Source organism: Aotus nancymaae, unplaced genomic scaffold (assembly GCF_030222135.1).
Source record: "Aotus nancymaae isolate 86718 unplaced genomic scaffold, 86718_ANA_hifiasm-v0.15.2.pri h1tg000029l, whole genome shotgun sequence".
Taxonomy (NCBI): domain Eukaryota; kingdom Metazoa; phylum Chordata; class Mammalia; order Primates; family Aotidae; genus Aotus; species Aotus nancymaae.
Window position 1 is genome coordinate 28208989 of NW_026988442.1, and position 12647 is coordinate 28221635.

The following is a 12647-nucleotide window of genomic DNA, read 5'->3' on the forward strand; positions in this document are numbered from 1 at the left end:
TCACAAAGTTAATTATCTCGTGTGTGTGTGCGTGCATGCGTGTGTGCCTGTGCGTGATTTTCATCCCCATTTCTAAATCCTGGTCTTATGAAAAATGTGCCTTGTGTTCCCCCAGCAACTATTTTCCAGCACCATTTTCCTGCAGCCATCGATTCCTTTCAGGACGCTGTGAAATGCTTATCAGAATTCGCCTGCAACGCCGCTTTCCCTGACACGAGCATGGAAGCGATTCGGCTTATCCGCTTCTGTGGCAAATATGTCTCTGAGAGGCCTCGGGTTCGTTTTTCCTCACCTTACTCAGATGGGCAGTGAAGGGAAAAAGGGTCATGGAGCAGAAATTCTTGGTCCTAACAAAGAGCTTTCCAGCTACTCTTTTAGAAATGTGTGTTTGCCCTAAATTAGGTGTTTATTTCAAAATGCTACCATGTCAGGGAGGTAGGCCTTTGCATTCTTTGGTGTATGTGAAATTCTGTATTTTAATTCATACTGAACCTGTGGTATTCTACAAATTGTTTTTGTAGAAGTTTGTTGTATTTTAGCTTTTGTATTTTGGCAAAGCTCAAGAAGGTAGACCTTTCTATTTGAAAGAAAACAAACCTCTCTTTTAGGAAATGGCATGCCATTGTAATGTGCCTGAGAAATCATATTTTAAAATTACCTTTTGTTTTCTCCTGAAAATGATGGGTTGTTTTGTTGTTGTTGTTGTTGTTTTCATGTGTCTTATCTTTCTAAAGAGGCCTACTTGGTTTAAATTACAGAGTACCAAACACTGAAATTGGGTGAAAACAAGTCTATCTAAACTATGATGTCCTGTGTAGATCTCTACTTAAGTATCCTTTACAGAAAGAGCTATACACCTCTAAGATGATATCTCATCCCTTACAACAGCTCACTAAGATGTGATGATAATAGGGCCAATGTTGATTGAGCACTTAGTACTTGTTGGGCAGCATTCTAGGTATTTTCTGTGTGCTGATTCGTTTAGTCCCCACGTCAGGCCTATAAGATACGTAATTATGCCTCATTGTAGAAGGGAGTTAACTGAAGCACAGAGAGAAATTGCCTAACATTAGATAACCAGAGTTGTTAAAGAAATTTCAGTACCACTTCAAGAGTGGTTACAGAGCAGAGGGGTCAAAATCCCAGAAATAGAGCAGAGAGTAGAAAAACTGCCACGTCCTAGCTACATGACCTTGAGCAGCTTACTGAAGCTCTTGGTGCCTCAGTTAATTCATCTGTAATCCAAGACCATTGTTTCTACCTGCCACTTGGAATCCTTGTGAGAATTGTTAATCTGTGAAAAGAACTTTTAACAGTGCCTGGTCCATAGCACTCGGTAAATAGTAGCTGCTGGTATTATTTTAAGTAGTGTGTATTACAGTAACATTCCAGAAAGTCACAAGATAATGAATCATCCTGGATATTTTGTCAACACCATTTGACCTTTAGAGCTCTTCTTAGTATAACACCCCCACCCCCAGGACTCTTGTGATCTGACCCCTTCAACTTGTTCTAAAACCTGCAGAGGTCCGTAGGTTTGTACTGGGAAACTGCTCATGTGCCTTCTGGGACAGATAATGTCTTTGTGTCCTCTATTCCCACTGTCCCATTGCTGAATGGAAATTTTTGGGAGAGAAAAATGTGTGGGGCCTTAATCTATATATAGTTCCCTTTCAGTTCCTTCCTTGTGCATGCTTAGTTTACACCTGAGATGTGATTTTCATCATAGGTGCTACAAGAATACACAAGTGATGACATGAATGTAGCTCCTGGTGACAGAGTCTGGGTCCGAGGCTGGTTCCCCATCTTATTTGAACTTTCCTGCATCATTAATAGATGCAAGTTAGATGTACGAACAAGGTAACCATGTCCCTGTGCGGTGGCCCCTTACATCACTGCAATGAACCTCAGTCATTTGCTCACCTGACCCCACTCTCTTCTCTGTTATTCTCTTCTCCACCACACTCTCTTTTGTGCCTGACTTTGTTTCCTCCAGAGGACTCACAGTCATGTTTGAGATCATGAAGAGCTATGGCCACACCTTTGAAAAGCACTGGTGGCAGGATCTGTTCAGAATCGTGTTTCGGATTTTTGACAATATGAAACTCCCTGAGCAGCAGTCAGAGGTAGGTGATAACTACAGCACCGCCCTGGTTATGATGGAGACGAAGGCCTTTCTGACCTGTATTTGCTCTGGGGGCTGCATCATCGTCTACATGGAGTTCTTAAATACTGAGCAACTTCAAGTTTTAAAAATGGAAACACCTTTCTGGTACTCTGCTACCAGTAACAGCTAGTCCTGAGTGACTCTCCCCATATTCAGAAGAGTGAGAGGAAATACATCTCTGTGTTCTGCCGCTTGGTCCTTAGGCATTGCACCTTCCAGTTCACCAGGGCTCCTGACTGGTCATTGTAGTTGTTTTGTTCATATCAACCTCTGAACAGTCAGAAAGTGGAATGTCTCTGGTCCTGTAAGGGTTTTTAATGAAGTTGCATTTGGAGATGATATTGAATATTAGGCCTTCTTTTAAAAAGGGTGTTTGATGCCTGTAGGTGTTTTTGTTTGTCCTTTAGAGGTACAGGGATAGTGAAAGGATATTCCAGCTCAAGATTTTTAGGTGGGAAAGTAACTTTTTTAGTTTCTTTTGGGAACACCATTCCCTCACCCCAACATAAAAGTGACATATGCTTAATATGGAATATTAAGCAAATATTTAAAAATTCTTACTTTTACCATCCAAAATTAGAGTTAATGTTTTTGCAAATTTTTCTCAGTCTTCTACATGGTTTAAATATAGTTCAGAGGCTGGGCACAATGGCTCATGCCTATAATTCCAGCATTTTGGGAAGGTGAGGTAGAAGGATTGCTTGAGGCCACGAGTTCAAGACCAGCCTAGGCAACATAGCAAGGCCCTGTCTCAACATAGCAAGACTCCATCTCAAAAAAAAAAAAAAAAAGAACTGCAGAACACAGCCAAAAACAAAGAAAAATTTAAACACCCATGGTTGCAGTTTTTCATAGGCAGCCACTGTTAAGACCTTCAAGTGTTGCTTTCCTGCATGTGTCCACCCACACATGTATTTGTGATCCACAAATGCTATTTTCTATTTTCCTCTATGAAAATAGAATCCCAACACACATATGTAAACTACTTCTTAAACTTAATACATGAGTATTTTTCCATAGCCATAACTTTTCTCCTACAATTTTGTTTACTAGCCAGGCATGGCGGTGGGCACCTGTAATCCCAGCTACTTAGGAGACTGAGGCAGGAGAATCACTTGAACCTGGGAGGCGGAGGTTGTAGTGAACCAAGATTGCACCATTGCAGTGCAGCTTGGGAAACAAGAGCTAAACTCCATCTCAAAACAAATGAAAATAAAAAACAGAATTTTGTTTGTTCGTTTGTTTTGTTTCATTTTTTTTTTTTTTTTTGAGACAGAGTCTCTGTGTGTTGCCCAGACTAGAGTACAGTGGTGTGATCTCAGCTCACTGCAACATTTGCCTCCTGGGTTAGTTGATTCTTCTGCCTCAGCCTCCCAAGTAGCTGGGACTACAGGCTCTTGCCACCATGCCCAGCTAATTTTTGTACTTTAAGTAAAGACAGGATTTCACCATATTGGCCAGGCTGGTCTCAAACTCCTGACCTCAAGTGATCCACCTGCCTCAGCTCCCCAAAGTGCTAGGATTACAGGTGTGAGCCACCACACCCAGCTTTTTTTTTTTACAATATTGTTTTAATAATGGCTACAAAATAGTCTTAGTTGTGGATGTTCCACAGTTCGTGAACATTTAGGTTGCTTCCTGTTTTTCTGGACAGCACTGAAATGAATATTTTTTGCAGCTACACTTGTACTCGCGATGGTGGTGGTGGTTTCCTCTTTAGAGACAAGTAGCCCAATTGCCAGGTTTGGGGCATGCATATTACTAAGCCTTTGATACATACCACTAAGCCCACCTGCAAATATCTCTGTAGCCATTTACACTCTGTCAACAATGCATGAGAGTTCCTGTTTCTCCATATTCATTCCAGGTCTTCTTCTTTTAATTTGTTTTAGTCATTGCTAATTTTAGAGGCCAAATGTATCACATTGAAAAAGTGTTTCAAACTGCTAGTGAGGTGGCATAATTTCTCTCATAAGATTGATCATTCTTAGGAATTGCCTTTTATGAATTCTTCTTTTATGAATTAGATTTAGCTCATCTACTTGGTTGGTCATCTTTCTCCTATTGATTTATGCATTTTTAAATATACAAATAATGTAGCATATGCTTATATGAGTTGCAGATGATTTGCCCACTTTATTATTTTTATTTCCTTTTCATTTTGGAAAATTTAGCTTTTAAGTAATCAGATTTATCCAGTGGTTTTTTTGTTTGTTTGTTTTGTTTTTTTACTTCTGGCTTCCACTTTTGGCATCATTACCATAATTTTATAAATATCCTCATATATCCTCTGTACATATGAATGTATTAACATTTTTTTTTTTTTTTTTTTTTTTGAGATGGAGTTTCGCTCTCGTTACCCAGGCTGGAGTGCAATGGCGCGATCTCGGCTCACCGCAACCTCCGCCTCTTGGGTTCAGGCAATTCTCCTGCCTCAGCCTCCTGAGTAGCTGGGATTACAGGCACGCGCCACCATGCCCAGCTAATTTTTTGTATTTTTAGTAGAGACGGGGTTTCACCATGTTGACCAGGATGGTCTCGATCTCTTGACCTCGTGATCCACCTGCCTCGGCCCCCCAAAGTGCTGGGATTACAGGCGTGAGCCACCGCGCCCGGCCCAAATGTATTAACATTTTTAAGGCTGTTGGTACATACCACTGAATTGCTTTCTACAACAGTTTGCCAGGAGTGTACAAGAGTGCCCATCTCACTGCAGGGAGAATAGCTTTTAAGCATTATCTTTTTGTTTTCCCAGAAACCTGAGTGGATGACAACAACCTGCAATCACGCACTTTATGCTATTTGTGATGTTTTTACCCAGTTTTATGAAGCTTTGAATGAAGTTCTTCTTTCTGATGTGTTTGCACAATTGCAGTGGTGTGTAAAACAAGGTATTCTTTAAGTCTCTAGGCATTGTTTTTCTAATGTAGTCCTAAATGAGAGGTTAGGTTTCTCAATATTTGAAAGCTTGGATGTAGTGCCAAGGAGTACAATATATATTAGTTGATGAAATGTATATGTTTTAATTACAACACAAAAACAATCCCCCCAGGTCAGATCATAAAGCATTTCTTAAAGATGGGATATAGTTATTTTTGCATTCTACAAGATGTACCTTAATGCACTATACTGTTATTTTTCTTTTGTGTATGTTTGAAATTTTCTATAGTAAAATGTTTTTAAAATGTACTATTTCAGTCCAGATCACCAGCTTCATCAAAAGGCATTTTTCATTTGAGTAGTTGTGTGTTTATTTTAGAGTTTGTCAGGAAAAATACCCAGCTAGCACATTAGACCTGGATCCATAGATAATTTTGGCTTAGGGCAAGGCTAAATTTAGTTACATTTTTAAAAAATGACTTAATTTTAAAATAAATGACAAAACATTTGATTAATTGTTCAGATGGCAAAAATTGGAAATGTAGTGTATGAGTGACTACATTTTTAAAACATGGTCTAATATTTTCTCTCTTCTATTACCGTTTTTCATACAGGAGCCACTTAAAGTAGCAAAATGTTGACCTTCTTTCTTCCTTAGCAATAAAACTATGACAAACAACTTTAATCTCTTCAAAAAAATTTTAGTAAGAACTTTAATACTGTCTGTAGCATGGCTTCATTAATTAAAAGCCTAGAAGCTCACCAATTGCTGTCTCCAACTCACAGTATACAGTATTGGAGACCTGGTTGGCATCAAAATAGCAGTAGAAGTTTAATGATAGATATTGCTTTATTTTACAGATAATGAACAGTTGGCTCGATCAGGTACAAATTGCTTAGAAAACTTAGTAATATCCAATGGAGAGAAATTCAGTCCTGAAGTCTGGGATGAAACTTGCAACTGTATGTTGGATATTTTCAAAACAACCATCCCACATGTGTAAGTGTTCATGCGGATGTTCCTGTTTATCTCCGTGTTCAGTGGATGTCTTAGAGCTCCTGATTGCCTTTCACATTGATTATTTTCTTTCTCTTTGTTTTTCTTAAGTTTGCTGACATGGAGACCTGCAGGAATGGAGGAGGATTCATCAGAAAAGCATTTGGTAAGATTTGACCAGGCTGGTCTTGAACTCCTCAAAAAGCTGGGTTTTTCTTTGATTGTCTTTTCTTTCTTCTCCTATCTTAGTAAAAGATCAGTAAGCCTGTATAGTTTGTACTTTTTTGATGGGAAATGAGTAAAAAAGCTATAAGATCTAAAAATATGTTCATAACATATTTTTTAGAAAGTCCAGAAAAGCATTAAGCAAATAAGTAACTGCTAAATAAAAAGCACAGTTTACATTTCTGGCTGCTGCTTTGTGTGACTGTGCACACCTATTAAAGCCAGCCATATTTGAAATGAGGGATCAGTTAGCATACAACAACATGTGAGCATTTTTCCATATTTTAAACAATTCTTTGAGAGCAGCATTTTCAGTGGCTGTGTATTATTATAATTTCTTTACTTCTCCCTTATTGGACTCTCAGGTTAGTTCTAGGGTTTCACCATTATAAATAGTGCTTTGGGGCCGGGCGCGGTGGCTCACGCCTATAATCCCAGCACTTTGGGAGGCCAAGGCGGGTGGATCACGAGGTCAAGAGATCGAGACCATCCTGGTCAACAAGGTGAAACCCCGTCTCTACTAAAAAATGCAAAAAAATTAGCTGAGCATGGTGGCGCACGCCTGTAGTCCCAGCTACTCAGGAGGCTGAGGCAGGAGAATTGCTTGAACCCAGTAGGCAGAGGTTGCGGTGAGCCGAGATCGCGCCATTGCACTCCAGCCTGGGTAACAAGAGCAAAACTCCATCTCAAAAAAAAAAATAAATAAATAATAAATAAATAAATAAATAGTGCTTTGGTATAATTATGCTTGTTTGTTCCCCTCCTAAATTAATAGTGCTTTCCTCTTCACCAAAGAACTGGTAGTTCTTTCTTTTAAGTATCTCATTTTTAAGTACTTTGGTTTACAGAGAGGAGTTGAATTATTAACTTTTATTCCTAAATGACTCTAAGACCATTAGATTTAAAAAAGCATTTGGGATACAACAACTGTCTTCTGCTGTCAAGTTTTTTATTTTTATCTTATGTTTTTTGAGACAGAGTCTCCTTCTGTCCCCCAGGCTGGAGTGCAGTGGCGCAATCTTGGCTCACTGCAACCTCACCTCCCAGGTTCAAGGGATTCTCATGCCTCAGACTCCCCCAAGTAGCTGGGATTACAGGTGCCCACCACCACACCCAACTAATTTTTGTATTTTTTCCTTTTTTTTTTTTTTGAGACGGAATCTCTTTCTGTCACCCAGGCTGGAGTGCAGTGGCACAATCTGCTCACTGCAACCTCCACCTCCCAGGTGCAAGCGATTCTCCTGCCTCAGCCTCCCAAGTAGCTGGGGTTACAGTTGTGTGCTACCACACCTAGCTAATTTTTTTTGTATTTTTAGTAGAGATAGGGTTTCACCATGTTGGCCAGGCTGATCTCGAACTCCTGACCTCAGGTGATCCACCCACCTCAGCCTCCTAAAGTGCTGGGATTACAAGCACCATACCTGGCCTGCTGTCAACTTTTAAAAAAACTGGTTACTGCACTAGTAATTTATCTTTGAACTTGATCTCATAAAAAGCTTGTCACACTTACTATTAAATCCTAATATGTAAAGAAACGTCCTTTGGGTTGGAATAGGAATTGAAATTTTAATGGGAGGAGAAGTAATTTAAATTCTTAATCTCCCCATTGCAGCCTGTGAGGCATGCTACATTAAGCATGTGGTATAATTTTATTTTGAGCAAAGCAAAGCACTTAAATAGAGGCTGGACCAGCCATATTAAAACAGGCACATCTCTGCCCAAATTATGGTGAAGAAAAGTGAGCATTGTGTTTTTTTCTGGTTTACATTTAGGATGTGGATCTGGACCGCCAGTCTTTAAGCAGCATAGATAAAAATCCCTCTGAGAGAGGCCAGAGCCAGCTCTCTAACCCAACAGATGACAGCTGGAAGGGTAGACCATATGCAAGTAAGGCCACTTTTTAATTTGTTTTAAATAAGCTTATGTGATTCACATATTCAGAAGGCACAAAAGGGTAAACCTGATAAGCTGCCCTCTGCCCTGTGCCTCAGTCTGCCCATTCTCTGTAGCAGCCAAGGTTACCCATTTCTCTGTACCTTTCCAGAGTCATTTTATCCATATGCAGACAAGTACATGCACATATACATTCACATACATACATACATAGTAAAATATCCATATGCAGGCAAGTACATGCACATATACATTCACATACATATATACATAGTAAAATATCCATATGCAGGCAAGTACATGCACATATACATTCACATACATACATACATACATAGTACATATGAATTCTCTCCTTTTACAAATTATAGAATAGTATGTCTTATTCTTTTTTCACTTATATCTTTTAGAGATCATTCAAAATTAGTACATAAGTAGCTTTCACATTCTTTTATACTATTGTCTATTATTCCAGTTTGTAGACATGCTTTTATTGCTTAATTGAGTTGCTATTAACAGACACTTATGTTATTTCTAATCTTTTGCTGTTAGGAGTAATACTGCATTGAATAACCCAATACATGTCATTTTTGAGTTTAATAAGTTCCCAAAAATGTACTGGAATCAGTGGATAAGTAGATTTGCCATTTTAAAATATTTCCTCATTGCTATCAAATTTGTACCTGTTTACATGATCTTTTTAGATTAAATATAACTTCAGACTAATTTTAACTTGAAATGTTCAAATTATGAGTCAAATTGAGTAGTTTTTCATATGTTAAAGCACCACTTCTGTTTTCTTCTCTATGAACTCTGTAATCTTTGCTCATTTTCTGTTGATTGTTGGTGCTTTTTTTTATTGGTTTGGAGGAGCTCTTATATACTAGAAATCCTTTTTATGATACAAGTTTCAAATTATTTTTGCCAAATTGTCTCTTAATATTGCTTATGGTGTGTTTTGCTATCGTTAAAAAAATAAGTTTAACAGCTATAATGTACCAGGCACTATGCTATGTGTTTCATGTTTGTTGTTATTTCATTTAATCCCCATCCTACCCTTTGAAGGGATACTGTCTTACATTTGAGGGAACTGGGGCTTAGACAGATGAGAGAACTTGACAACATGTAGTAGAGTGGGGATTTAGACACATTTTAGGCAGCCTGAGGAATGGGAACTTGTGAAGGCTGTTCTGGTCCTTTGAATGTTGTATGTCCCATTGTTTGCCTTTATAGCAGTCCCACTGCATCCTCAACAGGCTAGGCTATAGCTGTTAACATTGAAGTTAACTTCTGAAGCAGGACATTTGACCAGAACAGTGTGTGGTCACCATTTGCTTTAGAAGGAATAAAAGTAGTCACCCTTGAAATTCATTAAAGAGGTACCATGTTGGGACTGGCATGCTGTCTTTCAATAACTGATGCAGCCAGCTTCTCTCTAGTGTCCAGTGATAGAATGATCTCTTTTTCTTTTTTTTCCAAGACAGGATCTTACTCTGTCACCCAAGCTGGAGTACACTGGTGCAATCATAGCTCATCGCAGCCTCAAACTCCTGGGCTCAAGCAATTCCCCTGCCTCAGTCTCCTGAGTAGCTGGGACTATAAGCAGCTGCCACCACACCCGGTTAATTAATTTATTTTTTGTAGAGATGGGGTCTCACTTTGTTGCCCAGGCTGGTCTTGAATTCTTGGCCTCAAGCCTGCCTCCTGCTTTGACCTCCCAAAGTGCTGGGATTACATGTGTGAGCCACCAGGCCCAGCCTCTTTTTCTGTGTGGAGGCCAGATGTACATTTCTTTCAACAGGAGAAGCACTCCCAGTGCAAGAGTCTGCACTCTGAGAAGTACTTGGAACTCGAAGCACATCCCATTCCCCTAGGGAACAGTGCCTTTGCTGCTCCCAGCCTCCCAGCTTAGCCACCCTTCAGGACATAAGCTCAGGCAGACAAAATCTTTACACTATTATTATTGTTTTATTCTTTTTATTTTTTGTCCAAAATGCTTTAATTGACTTGGCATAAATTGAATGTACATCTGCTGCAGCTCTGCTGTATTTTTTAAAAAATTAAAACATTCTACATGGAGAATAGTTAGATGTTTTTATAATTTCACAACTGGCTCGGAGGAGTGGCTCATACCTGTAATCCCAGCATTTTCGGAGACCAAGACCAATGGATTGCTTGAGCTGAGGAGTTCAAGACCAGCCTGGGCAACATGGTGAGACCCCATCTCTAAGAAAAAAAAATTTTTAATGAAAAAATAATTTCACAGCCACTTTCAAAAACTTGAAGACAACTCAACCTTCTTGTTTTCTATCACTAAAATATTTAATGTTTTCAACATTCTGATTTTACTTTATTTTATTTTATTTATTTATTTATTTATTTTTGAGACGAAGTTTCGCTTTTGTTACCCAGGCTGGAGTGCAATGGCACGATTTCGGCTCACCGCAACCTCCGCCTCCTGGGTTCAAGCAATTCTCCTGCCTCAGCCTCCTGAGTAGCTGGGATTACAGGCACGCGCCGCCATGCCCAGCTAATTTTTTGTATTTTTAGTAGAGATGGGTTTTCACCATGTTGACCAGGATGGTCTCTATCTCTCGACCTCGTGATCCACCCGCCTTGGCCTCCCAAAGTGCTGGGATTACAGGCTTGAGCCACCGCGCCCAGCAACATTCTGATTTTATAACAATAAGTTAGGAAAGGAACCTCTACTGTTATTATAGTCAAATCAGTCAACACTTAATGATGTATTTGACATGGGCCACCCTTGGGCCCCCAGGGATTGAGAACACAAAGAGGTTGTAGTTAGTCTAGTCAGTAAGCAGAAACCACACTGCTAATTTGAACAGGGAAAATCAATATAAGAATTGTTGGGGCCAGGCACAGTGGCTCACACCTGTAATCCCAGCACTTTGGGAGGCCGAGGAAGGCGGATCATGAGGTCAGGAATTCAAGACCAGCCTGGCCAATGTAGTGAAACCCCGTCTATACTAAAAATAATTTTTTAAAATTACCAGGTGTGGTGGTGGGCACCTGTATTCCCAGCTACTTAGGAGGCTGAGGCAGGAGAATCACTTGAACTGAGGAGGTGGAGGTCACAGTGAGCCTAGATCAAACCATTGCACTCCAGCCTGGGTGACACAGCGAGACTCTGTCTCAAAAAAAAAAAAGAATTGTTGACCAGGCACAGTGGCTCACACCTGTAATCCCAGCACTTTGGAAGGCCAAGGCAGGCAGATCGCCTGAGGTCAGGAATTTGAGACCAGCCTGGCAAAGATGGCAAACCCTGTCTCTACTAAAATTACAAAAAACTAGTTGGCATGGTGGTGTGCATCTGTAATCCCAGCTACTTGAGAGGCTGAGGCAGGAGAATCACTTGAACTTGGAAGGCAGAGGTTGCAGTGAGCCAAGATCACACCACTGCACTCCAGCCTGGGTGACAGAGCGAGACTCCATCTCAAAAAAAAAAAAAAAAAAAGAATTGTTAACCACTAAAAGGAATAAATGACCACTTTTAAGGGATACACAAGTAGAAAATGCAGAAAGCAGCTACTATCTTTAGACAGAAAGTGATCCAGAAACTAAGAAAAGCCACTCCTGTGGCCACACAAAACTGAGCTGCTTGGCCAGGCACAATGGCTCCCACCTGTAATCCTAGCACTTTGGGAGGCCGAGGCAGGCAGATGGCTTAATATTGTGGCACAGGAGTTCAAGACCAGCCTGGGCAACATGAGGAAACCCCATTTCTATTTAAAAAAAAAACTTCTGGCCTCTTCAGAGAGGCTGGCTATTGCAGAAACCTGAAACATCCTGTGGTTAGGGCACAGTCCAGAGCTGGTCTTTAGGGGTAGCCCATTGGGTGGCAGAGAAACTTGCTGGAGGACACAGAACCTGCATAGCTGATTCCCTCACTTTCTTCAGGTCTTTGCTCAAATTTCTATTTCCATGGAGACTTTTCCCGACTAGTTTGCTTAAACTTGTAATCCTATCCTGACACTTTTTATGCATGTCTCTACCTATCATCAATATTTGACATACAATACCTTATACTTAAAATATTTTATTGGCCGGGTGCGGTGGCTCACGCCTATAATCCCAGCACTTTGGGAGGCTGAGACGGGTGGATCACGAGGTCAAGAGATCGAGACCATCCTGGTCAACATGGTGAAACCCCGTCTCTACTAAAAATACAAAAATTAGCTGGGCATGGTGGCACATGCCTGTAGTCCCAGCTACTCAGGAGGCTGAGGCAGGAGAATTGCTTGAACCCAGGAGGCGGAGGTTGCAGTGAGCCAAGATCGCGCCATTGCACTCCAGCCTGGGTAACAAGAGTGAAACTCTGTCTCAAAAAAAAAAAGAGAAAAAAACAAAATATTTTATTTATTGTCTGTCAGCACTATGAGAGCAGGAATTTTCTTTTGTCTAGCTTGTTCATTGCTTTGCCACAAAATCAAGAATTGTGCCTTGACTGGGTGTAGTGGTTCGTGC

The 12647-nt window shown here is 40.3% G+C and overlaps 1 protein-coding gene across 5 annotated transcripts in view; it reads left to right on the forward strand.

The window, feature by feature from the left end:
• Window positions 1-12647, forward strand: part of ARFGEF2 (ADP ribosylation factor guanine nucleotide exchange factor 2) — a 102795-nt gene that overhangs the window by 75815 nt on the left and 14333 nt on the right. For all 5 annotated transcript variants that reach the window (XM_064382501.1, XM_064382502.1, XM_064382503.1 and 2 more), the window contains 7 exons: window positions 116-276; window positions 1730-1860; window positions 1997-2126; window positions 4923-5058; window positions 5909-6047; window positions 6156-6210; window positions 8042-8156. In XM_064382501.1, coding sequence (XP_064238571.1) covers window positions 116-276; window positions 1730-1860; window positions 1997-2126; window positions 4923-5058; window positions 5909-6047; window positions 6156-6210; window positions 8042-8156 — 867 coding nt within the window. The remainder of the gene's footprint in view (window positions 1-115; window positions 277-1729; window positions 1861-1996; window positions 2127-4922; window positions 5059-5908; window positions 6048-6155; window positions 6211-8041; window positions 8157-12647) is intronic.